This window comes from Lepus europaeus, chromosome 7 (genome assembly GCF_033115175.1).
Source record: "Lepus europaeus isolate LE1 chromosome 7, mLepTim1.pri, whole genome shotgun sequence".
In the NCBI taxonomy this organism is placed as follows: domain Eukaryota; kingdom Metazoa; phylum Chordata; class Mammalia; order Lagomorpha; family Leporidae; genus Lepus; species Lepus europaeus.
This window is the reverse complement of record NC_084833.1, coordinates 7,946,864-7,967,366: the sequence shown is the minus strand read 5'-3', so window position 1 is coordinate 7,967,366 and position 20,503 is coordinate 7,946,864. Positions and strand designations below refer to the sequence as shown.

Sequence of the window (20,503 nt, the reverse complement as noted above, 5' to 3'; positions counted from 1 at the left end):
GTGACTGTGGAATCTGCTTTCAGCTAAAGCTGTGAGAGGCAGGGCACATGGCAATTTCTTTGAACTTTGATGTGGCTCACACCTGGCAGCTGGCTGTGCCGTGCCTCTGGTTGCAGTGATATCTTCCCTACTCTTGTCCTATGGAGTCTCTTTTTCACTTCTTCCCTGAAAATTTCTATCAGTAGACCCCCTTCTCCTTCCTTTGCTCTTTCCATATCCCAAAGCAGTTTAGGTTTGCATGACTGTACCCTTTTCAGCCATCTTGGATCTCTTTTTTTACACATTGATTACACTAGTGGGTTTTTTTTTCACTATGAAAAACATCTGTTTTTCATTTTGTGGAGAAGTAGAATTTTATTCATATTGATAAATACCAAATACATACACACATATATTTTGAAGTAATTTGTCAGTTGAGTCTTAATTGACATTTATAATAATTAAAATGATTCATGTTAGTTTAAAATATAAAAAGAAAATGAATGCAAAAAATATAATGAAGAGGATTCCATTGCCATAATTTTTCTAGATTTATTTCTAAAAAGCTTATTACATAATTTTTCAATTAAGAACTGACTTTTGGTGCAGAGTGTCATATGTTATTTGTACATGCATGAGTGTGGGTCTGGAATTATCATGACTTGTGGTTGGATTTTCTATTGCTGTTCTCATGACTGTAGTTTCTTAAAGTCCAGCATTCATTTCATCATATTTGAGCCTCTTTGTCATCCATGTGCCTCCTTTTTTCAGATTTAATTTTTGAATTCACAGATAAAATTGTCTGCATTTATCATTTAAAACATGACTTTCGAAGTATATATGCATTGAAGAATGGTTAAATCTAGTTTTTTAACATATACATATCACTTAGTCATCATTTTTATAGTGATAACTTCATCCACTATCTTAGCAGTTTTCAAGAGTACAACATGTTATCAACTACTGTCACCAGGTGTACAATAGCTCTCTTGAATTTACTCATCCTGCACAACTGTAATTTCATATTCTTTGACCCATAGCTCCCAAACACTCCCCTCACTCATCGGCCTCAGGAAACTACCATCCCCTATTTCTATGAAATCAAATTATTATGGCTCCTACATATGAATGGAATCATGCAGTATTTGTCTTTCTGTGCTTGGCTTATTTCACTTAACATAATGTCCTCCAGGTCCATCCATGTGGTTGCAAAGATATGATCTTCTTCTAACAGATGAATAATAGTTCCTGTGTATCTATACTATCCTTTATCTATCCATTATCTGTTAGCCATTTAGGTTGACTCCATTAGAGGGCAGATATCAATCAGCACAGTGATTTCATTTCCTTTTAAAATATACTCAGAAGTTAGATGTCTAGATCACATGAAAATTCCATTTTTTTTTCTAAATCATCTTGACTGTTATTTATAGAAGAATTTGGAACTACTCTTGCAACTACTTCTCAAAACAAACAACTGCTCGCTGGAATTACTTAAACTTACAAATCACAAATTATTTGGGGAAAATTGATATATTTAGTGCCACAATTGTAAAAGGCATCCATTTATCCACTGCATTGTGGTTGGTTTTATAGGTATACAGGAACAATCTTGATTTTTTTTCCCTCTTATATTTTGTGCTTCAGGTCCACTCTTGAGAATTCCTTAAAATTGTGTTACTTTCATGCAAGTATCTTCCTGATTTACTCTTCTTAATTTTTTTGAGCTGGGAAGAAAAATTCAAACAAAAAAATGAGCAAATGGAAGTTGTAGAATAACTGTACATATCCTGCATGCTGGAGGACAAGCTGATCTTCTACCTCTAGGTGTGTAATTCCAGACCTTTTATTTATTGACATATTTATGCTGGAAAAGGTCCTGATACCTCAAAATACCTGAGAAGGCAGTGTTGAATACTTCAATTCTCACTGTTGTCTTGGTAGACATTTGATCAATGACATCATGGAACAAAAATCAAAGGGACAATGGAAAATTTTACAGGTAATTTCACTTTTTTCCTTATTTCAAATTATTTTACTAAATTGCTTCTCTTCAAAGTTTCTTTACCTCTGGTAGTGAATTTGACTAAATCTCATAGGTATCCCAGCAGACTTACCTCCTTTAAACATACTGTCAACTCTACAAGGAAGCTTGTTCCATACATCTTCCTAACCAAAGCAATAAACAGGTTTGTATCCATAAGGCAAACTCATTTTGTTTCCCACATTTTATCAAGTGTTCCTTGAGCTTATGGATGGTAAAATTGGTGTGTTGGAAATGAAACATTTGAGTCTTGGTAGATTTATGAGAAAATGTCAGAAGTGTGCATTTCCCATAAGGGTAAAGAGTATGAATCCTTTATATTGGGGATCCTTTTGGTCTTTTCTCCACTAAACCTATGAGTGTGAGGTGATATGTGTGACCTAGAGAGCCTTGCAAGGCGTCTGACACCTCTGTGGGTTGGGGTGAGGTTGCTACTGAACTAAAGGACATGGAGACAAATAGCTCGGGTCTGAGCCTACTTGGGCCGAAATCTTCAAAAGGTCATTTTTCTTCATGACAGAGCTATTGACCCAGCTACTCCCCACTCTGGTGACAGCTACAGGATTTACTCACTCCTTTTCCACATCCTGAATGGTGTTAGGAAGAGGCTGATTCCTGGTTTCCGGAAGGCAGAAGACAATCAGGCCACAAAGGATGGGGAAGACTCCATACATGATCCAGGGCAGGTGGGGAGAATATACCACTAAGGTCATCAGGAGGGGGGCCAGTACTGACCCAACTCTACCAAACATATTATTGACTCCAGATAGTGTTGACCTTTGAGTGCAAATGACAATGCAAACAACAATGAAAAACATGTAGAGTTAAGTAGCACAAGTTCTCATTTATCATCTTCATTTAATTTTGGGAGACACTGCAACAAAGTTAATAAAAACACGAGCTTGGGTTCTAGTCCCAGTCAGGGCACCGGATTCTGTCCCGGTTGCCCCTCTTCCAGGCCAGCTCTCTGCTATGGCCCGGGAGGGCAGTGGAGGATGGCCCAAGTCTTTGGGCCCTGCACCCCATGGGAGACCAGGATAAGCACCTGGCTACTGCCATCGGATCAGCGCGGGGCGCCTGTCGCAGCGCACCAGCCGCGGCAGCCATTGGAGGGTGAACCAATGGCAAAGGAAGACCTTTCTCTCTGTCTCTCTCTCACTGTCCACTCTGCCTGTCAAAAAAAAAAAAAAAAACCCACGAGCTTGGCAACATTTACTGCTATGGATTTCTGTTTGATAGTATAATGCTAGTAATTGCTTGAAGTCTCAATTTCTTCACTATTAAACTAGGGATGATTGTAGTGCCATTCTTGGAGAGTGGTTCTTGAGATGACACACTATAGGACTTGTCACACGGTCAAGTATAATTTAGCTTATTAGGTTATTGATTGCTATTAACTTGCATTAGGATTTAGTCCTCTGGCATCTAAATAGTCTCAGTTTTATTCCCATGACAAATGTCAATTAGTGCACAGAAATCCTGTTTTGAAAACAGAGATGCTCTTTTAGTTCTCGTACCTGAACATGGTAGGGATGAGTTCTATGTGGTGGACAGAAAACGCAGTGGTGGCAGCAGAAGCAGCACCAAGTCCCAAAGTTGCTAATACCGCACGTAGAGTCTGCATTTCTGGAGACAAGATGACCAGTGAGAATCATGAAAGACTGGGTGATGAAATCAGTCAACTTCCAAATAATTGTGAGAAGATTCTACTGGGGGATGTTGGAGGATTTTAGATCTGAAACATAAGGTATGCAGCCTGCAAGCTCCCAGAGATCAAGGGTAAACAAATGAACTTGGACTGCAGAATGTCATGGCTTAAGCAGTGAATGAAAAGATCTTGATTAGTTGCTTCAACTCTTCCTGCATTTTTGAATAATTTTATTTATTGTGTTACTTTTTTTTGCACTTTCTGAAAAGCACAGAGACATAAACAGATAGCTGAGAAATTGATGACTCATGTCTGGAACATTTAGAATTAAGTGTGTGGGGAACACATTTTGATGTGGGACAGGTATGCCACCAATACAGTAACAACCAGATTGAGTTTATTTGGGAGTGGACAGTGTGAAGAGTCCCAGACTCTAGAATAATAATTCAGAATTGCATTAGGATTTCTATTTAGAAATAAGCTATGTCGTCTTGAGAAACACAATAAAATTCAAAAATACACTTATTAAATTGTATGAAAATAATCTAAACAGGACTTTCAATAATAAAGAGGGCAGGCCTACAAATCAGCAAACTTGTACCAGAAATGTACCACACCAGTCTGGGATCATGAAAAGTATATTCCTACTCTGAAAACACAGATAAAGAACCCATAATCATTACGTAATGTCATTCAATAGTAAAATTGATTCTATGAGAATCTGGGCAAATTTATTAATCTCTTCCTTGTTTAGATACAGATTCCAAAACAGGCTAAAAGATACAATATGATGAGATACTCCCTTTGTTACTATGAGCACTTCTCTGACTGAACCAGGGATTTTTATTTCACAATAATCACAAGGCTTCTTCTAAAAGGGCTGCATTTATAGTGACTCAAATGCCAGTCTCAGAAAAAGTGAATATGAAAAGGGGAGAGAGAGGACAAATCAGGAAGGCATTAAATCTTGGAAGGAGTCCCAGAGAGAGGAAGTGAGAGGACTGTGTGCCCATCTGGATATAACCACAACTGCAAGGCCTACCCTCTCCAAGATCATTTTAGTGTGATTAGCCCTACACATGTACCATAACCACTAGAGAACCTGTTCTGTGTAGTTGGACCTGGTGTCCAGGTTCATCCTGTATGTCATGAAGACACCTATGTTTCGGAACCACCCCTTGCTGATACCGGCTCATTTGGAGCCTAAGCCCTGCTAACAACTTCTTATCAGAGTCAGTTTCAAGCCCTCTTATTAATTTCAGGCCACCTTTCAGCTTTCAGTGTCAATGGCACTTTTTGGCATCAGGCATGTAAGTCCTATGTAATTCCTAAGGACTGAGAAAAACCATTTGCTCCCCCAAAATTCCTGCCTCTTACCTCTGGGCAAAAAGGTGTTGACCACAATGAATAGTCCTACCAGGAACAAAAACAGGGACTGGCTGATTCGACGACCCGTGTGCTTCATCATCAAATAAGCAGAATATCTGGATATGAATGTGACAGCTCCAAAGATGACCTGGAACATGAAGATACTGCTCCCCAGCTCCTGTAGGTTGAGTATCAGGCCCATCAATGGCACAGTGGCTCCCAGTCTGAAGTGTGTAAAGGAGTAAGAACATATTTAACAAAGTTTAGAGCCTAAGAAATGTTGCTTACAATTTTGAAGGCTAATCTTATCATTAATGACCATATTGGCCCCGGCAGATGTGGTCACTGCTTCATAGTGTATTTCTTCTTAAGGCAATGATCTAAACATGAACTATGGTAGAACACAAAGTCAAATGCACACTTTGTTATAGTGTTTACTAAGAGGTAAAAGCAGTATCAAATATACACATACTCCAGTACGAAACCTCAAATGGAGGTTCTTAAGACTTGAACAAGGAGAGGGTGGAATGCTGGAAATTAGGAAAATAGTGGTTTTCCATTTTATGGTTCAACATCCTATGGGATTATCTTCTCTTTTCCTCTGTGTGGAGTCCTTCTTCACCTTAATCCTACTGAGGGAGGCTAGAAGAACAGTTACGGTGAAGAGCTCTCCATAGGTTTCCTGGATTGAAGGGTAAGGTGGCCAGTTTTAAGCAATATAACAACTAGAACCAATGTACTATTAGCCTAAAGCATCAGAATTGAGATAAGCAGAGTGGCAGCTATGTGTCCTTCCAGTGGTATATATGCAGGACATATGGATTTGTTCACAGGCTAGTAAAGGTTTTAGAAGAGACCTGGCCAGAAGTCATTTTAGTGAAAAAAAGGATGGAGGAAAAAAGGGCTTGAAATGTATTTGTAGAATCCAGAGGAAAATGGATCTCTTACATCACAAGAAATGGAGTGAAAGACTAAACAGCATTTGGAGGCTTCTACACAATCTACACACAAGTGGCCAGGGAAGATGTTCTACTATGCCCAGCTTCCAACATTTAACAATGTTCAGTCCTTTCCTCCCCATTTGGTATTCTCATTTTCCCGACTCTGAATATGTAGTATTGAGACACCTGCCTATAGGTTAGAAGTGAGAGATATCACAACATGCTGAAATAGAAAAGTAGTCAATAACATCTTCTTCTTGTGGCCTGATCAACCCCCATGTCTTCCAAGGCTGTCCCAGATCAGAGAAACAGAGATGCTCTAATTCTGAATGAACATCTGAACTTTCATGTGCATGGCTGAAATAAATTAATTGATAAGATGAGGCCTTTCTTGGGAATGAACAAACTGGACTTTTTTTTAAATTACTGGCAAGGAGAGTAGATATTAGGCTGCTTGTTATAGATTTTATTCAGGAAGAGGGAAACAACCAGAAAAGAGATTTGACGGAAGGGTGAGGATTTTGTTTTGCTTTTTTATGTTTGGACTCTATGTGTTCAGATTATGCAATATGAATTTTTTTTTAAATTTTAGTTAAGGTATACAAATTTTATATGTACAGATTTAGGAACACAGTGATACTTTAATTGCCTAAGGAATTAAAAGGAGAAAGGATGGTATTTTCATTGGGTGGTGAGTCAATTGTCAATCCATCAGGAAAGAATGAACTTTGATCCCTATCTTAGATCCTACACAAAAATTGCTTTCAGTTGAGTAAAAGGTAAAAATGTGAATGGTGAAACAAGTTTTGAGAAGAGAACATCTGTGTAAACTTGGGATAGCAAAGATTACTTGAGCAGGATACCAGAAACATTAGCAATAAAAGAATTTTAGCTGCTCTCGGTCCACGCTGCCCGCCTCGCCGCCCACCCAGCGTCCGCTGCCGCCATGGGAGTGCAGGTGGAGACCATCTCCCCCGGAGACGGGCGCACCTTCCCGAAGCGCGGCCAGACCTGCGTGGTGCACTACACCGGGATGCTTGAAGATGGAAAGAAATTCGATTCCTCCCTGGACAGGAACAAGCCCTTTAAGTTTATGCTGGGCAAGCAGGAGGTGAGCCGAGGCTGGGAAGAAGGGGTCGCCCAGATGAGTGTGGGTCAGAGAGCCAAACTGACCATCTCCCCAGACTATGCCTATGGTGCCACTGGGCACCCAGGCATCCTCCCACCACATGCCACTCTCGTCTTCGATGTGGAGCTTCTAAAACTGGAATGACAGGAATGGCCTCCTCCCTTAGTTCCCTGTTCTTGGATCTGCCATGGAGGGTCTGGTGCTCCAGACACGTGCACATGAATCCATCCGGAGCTTTTCCTGCAGTTCCACTATGCCCTCTGTACAAATATCTGCCCGACTGAATGTGTTCTGTCACTCAGCTTTGCTTCTCACACCCCTGCTTACTCTTCCTTCCCCTTGTATGTGTGATCACCTAAACCATACGCCATAAACCTCAAGTGACTCGATTTATTCTGTTCTCGTTTTGGGGTGAAGATTCAGTTTCCATCTTGGGTCTAGGTTTCCAGCGAAGATGTGGTCAGGTGTTAACAGCACAAGTGATGGGTTCACTTTAGAACAGGAATTGGTGTTGGGGAACGGGGTTTGCAAGAATCTTTATTTTATTTTTATTTTTTGGATGAGGTTTGTATCTATTATGTATTAAACAGTCTTGCTGCGGCACTGCAAAGCCACAGCAGAAGTGAGATGCTGCTGAGGGCTGAGAGGTCCTCGGGGTAGAGTAACAGCCCTGCCCAGACTGAAGTGGGGACAGGAGAGCCTTTGCCTCCCCGAAACCCTCTGCCTCTGACACCAGATCACTTCCCTGCAATGCTGGACACTACAGGTACCTGTCCCTGGGCCAGCAGAGACCACTGAAGCCTTCTTTGTGACCTGGCTTTTTCTTTTCCCCTCCATCCTGTGGTTTTTTTTTTTTTTTTTGTGGATTTTCAGAACTTTTATAATCTCCTAACTATCCAAGACTCCCAACACTTCCTAAATTTTAAGAAACTTTTAATTGAAAGTTTAAATTGAAGGTGCTGTTTGTAGACCATCACCCAGCGAAAGCCCGGCCATCACGACACATCCTTGAGTGTTCTCTTGAAAGTGATGCTGGTCATCGCAGCTTCAGCATCTCCTGGTGTTTGATGCTTGGCTGTCTCCGCTGATATCGGCGTTTCCTGGCTCTGCCTCCCGGCCCCTTCACACCCCTCTGCTCTCCTGTGTAGTGATCTGGTGAGAGAAACTGTTGCTACCCCTACTTCGCTCCAGCACCACATGAGTTTCGAGTTTTATTATTGCAATAAAGTGCTTTATGCTGGCTTTTCTCCAAAAAAAAAAATTTAATAAATAAAACTTCATGAATATTGTGAAATTTAGCTTATCAAAACACACCCTTTAAGAGAGTGGAAAGGTAATTCCCAGATTGTGAAAAGGCATTTAGAATATATTTCTAAAAAGATATAAATAAGAAAAAATTGACAGCCTAATAAAAATGGACAATTGTAAGGCAACATAAGCACTTCTTCACTACCAGTTATCAGGAAAGTGAAATTTAAAATCACATTATGACACAATATACAGCCACTGGAATAACTAAATATTATTTTATTTCAGAATAATTAGTATTGGCAATGACATGGAACAACCAAAACCCCTGTAATTGCTATTGGCATGTACATTTGTACACTCATTTTGGAATACTATTTAGTAGCTTACTATAGCCAAATACACACACATACCCCTAAAGCCCAGGAATTTATAATATCCCACAAGTAAAAAAAAAGTTAAAAAGTCAAAAGTCATATACTGAAGAAGGGAAAATAATTATGATCTATTAATACAAAATTACCAGTAATAAAACCCTAAATAATTGCTATGCAAAGCAAAATGTATGAGTTTCACATATATAAAGCTGTGCATGTAGTAAGATTCCACTTATATGATACTCAAGAGCAGATAAAAGTAATCTGGGTGATAAAGAATAGCTGGTGCTTTTAGACAATTATTAATTGGAGAAAATGGAGACCTGACAGACTGTACTAAAGGAATATTGAAAGTGTGCTTGTGTGCAGGGCAGCTACATACGTTATAAATGATTTAAAACTGATGTAGATGAACACTTAAGATTTGTGTTTTCCTGTGCTTAACTTTTCCTTCACAAAAAGTTAACACAAGTACAAGTATATTTTATGCTAAAGCTCCTGATAATCCTACTCTTGAGTGATGCACTTTGTGCTGGGGTAATCTTAGGCTGTTAGGCTATTCTGAAACGTGGCATTTTAAGAGTATCAATTGTTAAATCAACAACAGGAGTCACTGTGCACTTACTCCCCATGTAGGATCTCTGTCCTTAATGTGTTGTACTATGTGAATTAACGGTATAACTAGTACTCAAACAGTACTTTATACTCTGTGTGTCTGTGTGGGTGCAAACTGTTGAAATTTTTACTTAGTATATACTAAATTGATCCTCTGTATATAAACATAACTGAAAATGAATTTTGATGTGAATGGGATGGGAGAGGGGGTGGGAGATGAAATGGTTGTGGGTGGGAGGGCGGTTACGGGGGGAAAAAGTCACTATAATCCAAAAGTTGTACTTTGGAAATTTATATTTATTAAATAAAAGTTTAAAAAACTTAAAAAAGACAGTCCTTTTATATCATTTGTTTTTCTCTTATGTGTTCATTGTCCTCAAGAAATGTTGCTGATGTCTTTGAAAGAAAAAATTAATTTTCATCTCCAATTATTTTAAAGTTAAGCATCACCCAATGGAACTCACCTCACAAAGCCAAGGCAGCAGACTCTCAGGCACAGCTTGGGTGCACGGAGCACCTGGAATGCTGATGGTTTGTTCTGGGCTTTGTCCAGCTCCTCTTGCATGTTGGATCTCACAAACTTCAACAACAAAAGTAACAAGCATTTGTCAGATATCAATAATGCACAGTAGTAAGTCCAAGAAGATGAGAAATCATGGTATTCACTAAGTGCATGGACACTTCTGTCTAGGGAGGACCATGGGCATTGACTAATCTATCTCACATTTGGAGAGTGTACAAAAGGTGTAATGAGAAATAGGAACTCAGAAGAGTTGTATAGAAATAAATGTCTAACTATAGGACTCATGAGGAGCTCAAAGCACTGGCAAATATTTATATTATAAAGGGAAAACAATGAAAAGGTATTGGTTTCCAGTTTATTTTTTTAAAAAAAATTATGTTATTTATTTGAAAGACAGAGTTATAGAAAGAGGTAGAGACACAGAGAGAGGTCTTCCATCTGCTGGTTTACTCCCAAGATCACCGCAATGGCCAGAGCTGAGCCAATCTGAAATTAGGAGCCAGGAGCTTCTTCCAGGTCTGCCACGTGGGTCAGGAGACCAAGGACTTGGACCATCTTCTACTGCTTTCCTGGGCCATATAAGAGAGCTGGATTGGAAGAGCAGCCAGGACTAGAACTGATGCCCAGATGGGATGCCAGCACTTCAGGCCAGGGCTTGAACCAACTGCACCGGAGTGCCAGCCCCTCTAGTTTCAATATTTCTGTCCTATCCACTGAACATGAGAGATTTGTTCTTCCTTTTTTTATAGTAAGAGAGTCTTAGCCATAGAAAGCATCAAGGAACAAGAAATACAACTTTCTATAAATGGAAAAGGAAGGAGATAAGGTTGTTTTTTTGTTTTGTTTTGTTTTGTTTTTTGACAGGCAGAATGGACAGTGAGAGAGACAGAGAAAGGTCTTCCTTTTCCGTTGGTTCACCCCCCCAATGGCCGCTGCGCCAGCGCACCATGCTGATCCAAAGCCAGGAGCCAGGTGTTTCTCCTGGTCTCCCATGCAGGTTCAGGGCCCAAGCACTTGGGCCATCCTCCACTGCACTCCCAGGCCACAGCAGAGAGCTGGACTGGAAGAGGGGCAACTGGGACAGAATCCAGCACCCCAATCGGGACTAAAACCCGGTGTGCTGGCAATAAGTTTTATGTCTGCAGATTACCTGATTCTATAAAAAACCCTAAAGAATCCACCAAAAACCTATTAAATCTGATAAAAAGATTCAGTAAAGTTACAGGACATAAAATCAATATACAAAAATCAATAGCAGTTGCATACATCAATACACTTGTAAAAAGAAATCGGAAAAGCTGTCCCACTCATAATAGATAAGAAAAAATAGCCAGAAATGAATTTAACTAAGAAGCTGAAAGATTTCTATAATGAAAATGATAAAATATGCATGAGAGAAACTGAAGAAGAACCAAAAATTTGGAAAGACCTCCCAAGTTCATAGACTGGAAGAATAAATATTCATATTATTAAAATTTTCATTCTACCTAAAGTGATTTATAAATTCAAAGTCATCCTCATCAAAATTCCAATGACATTGCTGTCATAACTGGAAAAAACAATCCTAAGGTTCATATAGAAGCACATAAGGCCCATAATAGCCAAAATAATTCTGAATACAACAACAAAGCTGAAGGCATCACAATACCTGACCTCAAGGTACAATGCAGGGCTATAGTAAAATGGAATAAACATGGACATAGAGATCATGTACAGAAGAGAGAGTCTAGAAATGAATCCCTTCATCAACAGCCAACTAATTTTGGAAAATGCACCAAAAGCCACGCAAGTGAATGGTTTCTACTTCATCATTTGATTCCAAGCAAACTTTTCCTAGGTATGATCGGCGTGCTGCCTCCCCTCATGAATGCAGTGCAAGGTTAAAGGCAGAGGAAAGAGCAGGGCATATGTGGCTGGAGTATGAGTGTTGCCTAGTCCACACCAATGAACAGTGAAGACCAGTATTTTCAAAGGAGTCAGTTTTAGAGCTGCACAAATCTGGCTTAGAATCTTAGCCTTGACATTTATACATTATTTAATATGGGAAAAAGTTGGTCAACAGGCACCAAATTATATTTAGATAGGAGAAATAAGTTCTGGTGTTCTACTGTACTATAGAGACTACAGATAGTGATAATGAGGGTACTTTAGCTTGTGGAATCAAGGAATTCAAAGGTTTTTTTTTTATATAAAAATTTGAAAACCATGCATAGTTTTGCCATCACACACATTTCCTATGAACTTTTTGAATACCTCCCATATACATGACTGTCAACATTTTTATACCCAAATAAACTTATTTTTCTGTCTACTTTTCATGAAATGTTTGAACTACCCTCATGTATTTCCAAAAATGAAAAAGGAAGAAGGAAAGGATTTTGAATATTCATGTTTAATCACAAATGAATAGGAGATAGGTAGAATTACTCTGATTTGAACAATACACAATTTATATAGGTATTAAAACCTCCTATGGTACTCCCTAAGTATGTAGAATTGTTACATATCAGTTTAAAAATGAAATTAACACTTCTATTTTTGCAGGGATTAGCTAAAATTTATTCAGGCACATATGTCAACCTGAAATGTATATAACCAATATGAAATTATGACCTTGCAAAACAGTACTAGGCTATTGATACAACAATGAGAATTTAGAGCTAGATCATCCCATGAATATCTCATAGCTGTGCTCATGGAACATGCTACTGTGATTAAACTCTTAAAAATTTCACTGAAAGTGAACAGGGATGGGTTAGTGATGGGGAAGATGTGCTGACATGTATATAATCTAGAATTCTGAAAGTTTTAAAAAATAATAATTAGGACTTTGGGATCAGAATGCTATTGTAGGGACCATCAGTGCATTTAAGAAAGACAAGGTAAAACTGACGAGAGATTGACACCATTATAAAGTGAAATGTGAACTCCAGACAGTGCATATAAAGAGCAGCATGCATAGAGACCCTCATCATCCACTGGTGGAGGGCAGAAAAAGTGAAGAGCAAGTCTCCAGGTTTAACTTCAAGAGTAGCTTAAGATAATTATAGAAATCTGAACCTTGGATGGATTCCTTAGTCAATGCCGTGGCCCCAATTGAGAGAAAGCAGGACTCATTTTGGGATGGGTATGTCTGGGTTGAGGCATTTGATTCTTTTGAATCCTCACTCTCCCTTGTCCTGTTAGCCTCATCCACTCATACCTACTAAAACTCAGTACTCCCACCTTGTTTCAAGACAATGATATAGAATTTTATGCTGGTAAGAACACATATTACTCCACTGCTGTATTCTATCACCATTTCCCTCCTACCAGACCAGTGACTACAGTAAAGAACAAAATATCTGCTTGGGGAAGTATTTTGCCTTTTGAGGTAGGAAAGGGGCTCAGATGCACAAATCTGGAGTAGTAATTAACACATGCTAGCGGTAGAGAACATGCAAGAATACATTCTGAGATCAAAGTGGGAGTGGATGTTTATTCTCGTGGTTAAGATACTCGTGTCCCACATCAGTGTACATGGGTTTGATTCCTGGTTCTGGCTCCTCATCCTGAATCCTGCTCTTTCTGGCAATGCTGATCCTGGAGGGTAATGATGATTGCTTATGTGATTGGGTTCCTGCCACCCACATGATAGACCTGGATTGAATTCCTGAGTCCCGGTTTCATTCCCAGCCCAGCCTTGGCTATTGCAGGCATTTGGGGAATGATCAAGCAGATAGAAACTATCTTTCATTGCTCCCTCCCACCCTTCCTCTCTGTCACAAAAATAAACATAAAAATGTCATTTAAGAATAAGGTGGACATATTGTAAATTCAGATAAAACAGACTTTTTTTTTCATGTGAAAACTGAAGTGAGCAGCTTTGAATCATAATCCTTAATACCACCTTCTGGAATTAAAACTCCGTGTAGTCCCTTCTTCTCAAGCGTGGGTTGCTTCTATTAAACAGAATGTAGCAAAAGTGATGCGATGCTACTTCCATAGGTAGACTATAAACGATTGTGACATCTGTTGTTCTAGGTTAGTAGTTAGTCCATGCTTGTATCTACTCCAGTAGATGTGCTGAGGACATTGAGAAAGGTGCCATAAGTAGAGAACTACATATAAGTAGTCCATCGTCACTTGAACCTCATTTTCATGTTAAGATTTATATTCTTTTGGGGCTGGCATTGTGATGTAACCGCTAAAGCCACTGTCTGTGACACCAGCATCCCATATGGAGGCCAGATTGTGTCCCGGCTGCTCCACTTCTGATCTGGCTCTCTGCTAATGGCCTGGGAAAAAAACAGATTAAGATGGCCCAAGTTCTTGGGCTCCTGCCAAATCTGTGTGAGACCTAGAAGAAGCTCCTGGCCCAGCCCTGGCCATTGTGGTCATCTGGGGAGTGAACCAGCAGATGAAAGTGCTCTTTCTGTGTAGCTCTGAATTTCAAATAATTAAATATTTTTTTAAAAAAGATTACAGCTTTTGAATTCAAGCTATAATGAAATAAGGCTTTTGGGGAGATTTGCATATAACAATTTATTTACCAAGTCAGAGAAACACAGTCATTAGACCCAGAAGATAGTAAATTTGTGTTTTCCTTTATTAACATTTTATTCTACAAAGCATTTTGTTTCTTTCATGGTTGATACGGTACCAGTTATCTGTTGTGCCGCTATCAACTAGTTTGTGTTATGCCTGCAATGCCTTTCTTTTACATTTTTATCAGTTAATTCCTACTCTTTCCCTAGCCTATTAAGGACAGAGTGAATACTACTTTGTGTTCTCTCAAAAAATGCTGTTTGCATACCCTTGTCATAACACCTATTCTATATAATGGTGTCTTAATTTTGGTGCCCATAGTAAAATGTAAGTTACTTGCTGGCAGCAACTCTGATTTACTCATTTAGTAATACCTATTACCATGCTGGTACACTGTAGGTATATTTGTATTTTTATAGGAATGAGTGAGACAGTACTTGAATGAGGCACATCAGGATCTGGTCTTGAGTCTTGAGAAAAGAAATTTCAAAAAAGAGAAAGCCTGTTCAGATACTTTTCTGTACAGACACAATCCCTCTAGTGAGGAGAATATAAATGCCATCATCCATCCTACTGCCATACTCATATTGGGTAGATCAGCATGTGGCTTACATATGATGCATAATTCTGCAAGGACAATTATCTCGTCTTTTATTGGCTTTCTTATTACCCTAAAGGGACCATGAGCTAGTGAAATAGAGAAATCAAAGGTGTTTTAATTATATTCTCTTACATGTTCAAAGTAATGTTAATAAGGAATTTATTCAAACTATTATGTATAATTTGTCAGTGAGTTAAAATATCTATGTTCAAATTAATGTCCCTTCCCTGCAATGACAAATCAATGGGGAATCAAGAGAGAGATGTAATCACCCACCCACAGAATTCTAACTCTGGGCCTGCAGTCTTTCCAGGAACCCAACTGAGGAGGTTGTGAGGTCATGGCATTTTATCCCAGTCACCAGCTCCCCTTTCCAAATCACCTCAGCCGTCAGGATCTCTCCAGCACTCTCTTTTCCATTGATGCGTGCAACCCTTCTAAGTGCCTTGGTGCCCTCCTCTAGCCGATTGGTGGTAACCAGCCACCGAGCAGACTCCACCAGCCTCCTGATAAAAGAGCAAAGAATCAGTTAACATTCAATGGCTTAACTGTCACTTAAGGTTCTTTTCCCTCCCATATAATTCCAACATTATAAATTCTAGTAGGGTAACTTCTAATCATGTGTGCCTCCTCCGTTGGACTGGTCTTCCTAATGGGCAGGATGGATCTGACCATCAGCAAGTGTCTAAGTAATCGTAGAAAACAGTGAGTAGTGAGCAACAATACAAACCATCCATACAAGTTTCAAATTTTTGTTATCAACATAAAATCTACAAATCACAAAATTCCAGATTTAGTAGCTTAAAATTAATCACATGGTTTTACAAATAGTATCACTCCCTAACTCCCAAAAATTCTCATCACCTCCTTAAAAACAATCCCCTATAAGTTAACATTCATTCCCCATTCTTCTTCTGCCACCCCGGGGATCCTGATCTACTTTCTATCTTTATAGATTTGCCTATCAAGGGTACTTCATATGAATGGAATAACCCAACATGTGACCTTTTTTGTCATTCTATGATGTTAGCATCACCCTGATATCAAAGCCAGATGAACACACTATAAGAAAACTATAGTCTGATATCCTTTATGAACCCTGATGAAACAATCATCAACAAAAAATTAGAGGAATGAATTCAACAGTAAATTGAAAAGATTATGCATGAAGACTAAGTGGGATTTTTTTCTAGAGAGCAAGGATGGTTCAATATACAAAAAATTGATCAGTGTAATACACCAGACTAAAAGTATACAGAGAGGAAAATTCATATGATCTTTTCAATTATGCAGAAAAAGAATTTGACAAATTTCAACACCCTTCCATGACAAAAACACTAAAACAAAAAGGACTACTAGAAGAAAACCACCTCATGAGAGTAAATTTTATAATCATATTTCTATTCTGTTACTTTTTATATAGTGTCTTTTTTCTTGCCAATAACATGATGTTTTGGTTACTTAGAACCATAGTATGTCTTGACATCTGGTATTGTCATGCATCCAGCTGTGTTATTTTTCAAGATTACTTTGGCTATTTGGAGTCTTCTGTGTTTCCATATGAATTCTAGGGTTACTTTTTCTTATTCTGTTAAGAATGACATTGGTATTTCATGGGGATTGCATTGAATCTAAAAGCAATTTTGAATAGTATATACATTTTGATAATGTTAATTCTTCTAGTCCATCAACATAGGTGTCTTCCTATTTCTTGGTGTCTTCTTCAATTTCTTTCATTGGTGTTGGGCAATTTTCACATAGAGGCCTTTTACATCCTTGGTTAAGTTTATCCCAAGTTATTTAATTGTTTTATAGTTACTGTTAATGAGATTGCTCTGATAAGTTCTTTCTTAGTGAAACCACTGTTGGGTATAAAATGCTGATTTTTGTGTGTTGATTTTATACCCTGCAAGTTTGCTGAATTCACTCATCAATTTTAATAAGCCCTTGGGTTTTTTTTTTTTTTGGATTCTTTATATATGAAAACATATCATTTACTAATGAGAATAATTTTACTTTCTCCTTTACTATTTGTATGCCTAGTATTTTTTCTCTTGCCTAGATTTTGACTAAATATCCCAGTACTCTATTGAACAGAATTAGCAAAAATGGAAATCCTTGTCTTGTTCCAGGTATTAGTGGAAATGCTTCCAGCTTCTCCCAATTCAAAATGATGCTGGCTGCGGGCTTGATAAATATAGTCTGTTCTTTGTTGAGGTATGTTCCTTCTAAACCTAATTTGTTTAAGGCTTTTTTTCTTAACATGAAAGGATGTTGTATTTTATCCAATAGTTTCTCTGCATTTATTGAGGTAACATGATTTTTGTCTTTTTTCTGTTGATATGATACAGGATATTTATTGAATTGCATATGTTAAAGCATTCCTGCATCCTTGGGATAGAGTGAATGATCTTTTTGATGTGTTGCTGTATTTGACCTGTTAGAGTTTTTAAAAGCATTTTTGCATCTATGTTCTTCAGGAATATTGATTTGTAGGTTTCATTTTTTTTAATCTCCTCCTCTGGTTTTAGAATCAATGTAATACTGAAGTTGATAATGAATTTGTAAGAGTTTCTCCTACCCTCCCTTCAGATTTTTGGAATGATTTGAGAATTTCTTTAGTTCTTCCATAAGAGTTTTTAGAATGTTGCACTGAAACCATCTTGTCCTGGGCATTTCTTTGTTGAGATCCTAATTATAATTGATTAAATCTCATCATTAGTTATTGGTCTGTTTTGGTTTTCTTTATTTTCATGATTCAACTGTGTTTATGTTTCCAGACTTCCCATTTCTTCTAGGTTTTCCAAGTTGTAGTCATTGAGTGTTCATAAAAGTTCCTAATGATTCTTTGTATTTCTCTAGTATCATCTGTAATAAGGTTTTTCACCTCTGATTTTATTAGCATTCATCCTTTTTTATTAATTAGTCTTTTAAAAGACCCACTTTGGGGCTGGCCTTGTGGCAAAACAGGTTAGGCCACCGCTTGCAATGCTGACATCCTATCTGCACTGGTTTGAAACCCAGCTGTTCCTCTTCTGCCACAGCTCTCTGCTAATGCCCCTGGGAAATCAGTGGACGATGGCTCAAGTCCTTGGGCCCCTGCACCCATGTGGAAGACAGCCTCTGCTGTGCCTTCATCTGGGGAGTGAGCCAGCAGATGGAAAATCTGTACCTGCCTCTTTCACTCTCTAATTCAGCCTTTCAAATAAATACATAAATCTTTTTCAAAAATCCAACTTCTCATTTCATTGATATTTCTTTATCTTTTCTAATTATGCTCTAATCAGTATTGTTTATTTCCTTCTACTTATTTTGGAGTTGATTTTCTAGGCCCTTGAAATTCATTGTTAAGTTATTTAAAACTTTTCAGACACCACCAAGGACCCAAGTACTTCCCGTTGGAACCATCTCCCATCTGCCACAATTGGATGAGGTCTCCATCCATGCTTCCATCAACCACTAACATTAAGACACCAGAGTTTAACTATCTGTATGAGTTTTCAGGAGACAAGTCTTACTTAACTCATACTACCTTTTTGTTCTCTTTGATTTTCTTTTCTTTTTGTTGACAGGATTATTTCCAAAGTTCTGTCTTTAAATTCAGACTACCCACCCTCTGTCTGAAAATGTATATTTCTTCTGCTTGATGCAGTCTATTGTTGAGTCTCTCACTGTATTTTTAATTTAATTTACCAAGTTCTTTAGCTCCAAGAGTCCTCCTGGGTTCCTTTTTTTGTTAATTATCCATTTATCATAGAGATCATGTATTCTCTTCCTAATTTAGTTCAATTGTATGACTATATTCTTTTCTATTTTACTGACTTTCCTTAAAGCCATTACTTCGAATTCATTTTCAGGCAATCATCAACCTTTTTTGCTTTGTTATCTGTTGATGGTTGCCATGCTGCTTTCAAGGCATCACGTTACCTTGTTATTTCATGCTTGTTGTGTCCCTGTGTTCATTATATGCTTCACTGATCCATTGCTTTTATTCTCAATTTTTAAGGAAATTTTCATAATGAATTACTTTATCCTGGTGCTATATACAAGGGTATTGGTGGAGTAGACTTCACTTGCTTTGGTTCTGGTATTTGATATAGCATCTGTGTTGCTTCTTTGGCTGGAATCAATTTTGACAATGTCTGTCACTGTCTTAGTGACCTGTGCTGCTGGAATTGTATGATCACCTAGGATGTGGCTGTCTTGGTTGGGGTGGGTTAACTAGTCACTCTGGTCACAGTATGTCTGGCTCCAGGTGCTGTGTGCCAGTCAATTTCCATGGTTTGTATAGGACTTAGGCCCCTCTGTCAGTCAATTCAGGTGTCATGTGGCTGGTGTAGTAGCAGAGGAGGGGCAGGATCAGTTCCCACATGCCTACTGGGCATGGAGGCTGCTCAGGTGGGTACACCACAATATGGCACCTGGTTATGGGGAAAACTGCTTGACAGAATTTGAAAGCCACTTGGGAACTGGGTTTTACCAGGAGGCCCAGATAGGATGCCCATCAATGTCCTAAGGCTGTATGGCTGGCTTTTCAGAGCTTCTGGAATGACCTGCTCAGGGTGTGCTGCCCAGCTGCTTGTTGGATACTTGGGTGGGTACACTCATGTGATTCCCAGCGCCTCATTGGACCAAACTGTTTAGGATTGGCTGCTTGGCTGCTTAGTTGCTTTCCACGTCCACTGCTGTGTAAGAGGTGCTGCTCTGATGTCTCCTGCTGTCATGAGTGAACGGCTGGGGCCAACAGTCAGAGAACAGGCTGTCAGGCTGCTTTTTTGGGTTTGAAGGAGGGTGTGTGGGGCTGCCTGACAGTTATACAGTGGCCTCAGTAGGCTTAGCTAGTCAGGGAAGGTTGCCCAGTGCTTCCTGGGACACTACGAGGGTGGCAGGGATACTCTAGTAGTTTGTATGGCTGGGTTGGATGAATATCTTGGGGCAGATCTTGATTGCTTTACAGAATCCTGAGTGGATAGGTTCTCAAGAAGGCACTGTGCAGCAAAAGCCTGAGTGGGGGAAGTTATAACATGTGTTAGGCTCTTTCTTTGGGTTGATAGAGACATGGGGTAAGCCTTAAGCTCTGCAAAATGTGTTGTGGCACTGTGAGGACTGCAGGCGTATCCAGCAGGAAATGCTTCACATCTCTGTGGCTTGAGTAGGACTCCAGCTCATCCATTCTCTACCAAACAGCGTTCCTTTTGGTTTAGGGCTAATCTTGCCAGTAGGTACGATGAACACTATGTGCTTAGTTCCCTTTTTCTACAAGGCCTTTGTGTATCTCCACGCTCTACAACATCTCTACCGTACCCCCACAGCTCTGCAGAACCTTGCCTCAGATACTCCAGTGAAATAACTGTTGTTGTTGTTTTTTTTTTTTTCCTACTCTGGGCAGTTTTAAGTCAGGTCAAATACAATGGGTTCTTAGGCAAATCAACAGATTGTTGAAATAATGACAGCTATTTATGGATGAGGCTGTGAAACAACTCAATTCTTATCCCTCTAATAC

At 39.0% G+C, this 20,503-nt stretch overlaps 2 protein-coding genes across 2 annotated transcripts in view; one reads left to right on the top strand and one right to left on the bottom strand.

Moving 5' to 3' along the window:
- Positions 1 to 517: 517 nt before the first annotated feature.
- Positions 518 to 20,503, bottom strand: part of LOC133762929 (steroid transmembrane transporter SLC22A24-like) — a 31,245-nt gene continuing 11,259 nt past the window's right edge. The window contains exons 5-10 of the mRNA XM_062195964.1: positions 15,383 to 15,506; positions 9,814 to 9,929; positions 5,049 to 5,263; positions 3,541 to 3,649; positions 2,597 to 2,800; positions 518 to 1,706 (exon numbers count right to left, since the gene is read on the bottom strand). Of these exons, the coding sequence (XP_062051948.1) occupies positions 1,646 to 1,706; positions 2,597 to 2,800; positions 3,541 to 3,649; positions 5,049 to 5,263; positions 9,814 to 9,929; positions 15,383 to 15,506 (829 nt within the window). The 3' untranslated portion in view covers positions 518 to 1,645. The remainder of the gene's footprint in view (positions 1,707 to 2,596; positions 2,801 to 3,540; positions 3,650 to 5,048; positions 5,264 to 9,813; positions 9,930 to 15,382; positions 15,507 to 20,503) is intronic.
- LOC133762930 (peptidyl-prolyl cis-trans isomerase FKBP1A-like) lies at positions 6,879 to 7,808 on the top strand. Its single transcript, XM_062195965.1, has one exon. It carries the CDS (start codon positions 6,927 to 6,929, stop codon positions 7,251 to 7,253), a length of 327 nt encoding a protein of 108 aa, XP_062051949.1. The 5' UTR covers positions 6,879 to 6,926; the 3' UTR covers positions 7,254 to 7,808.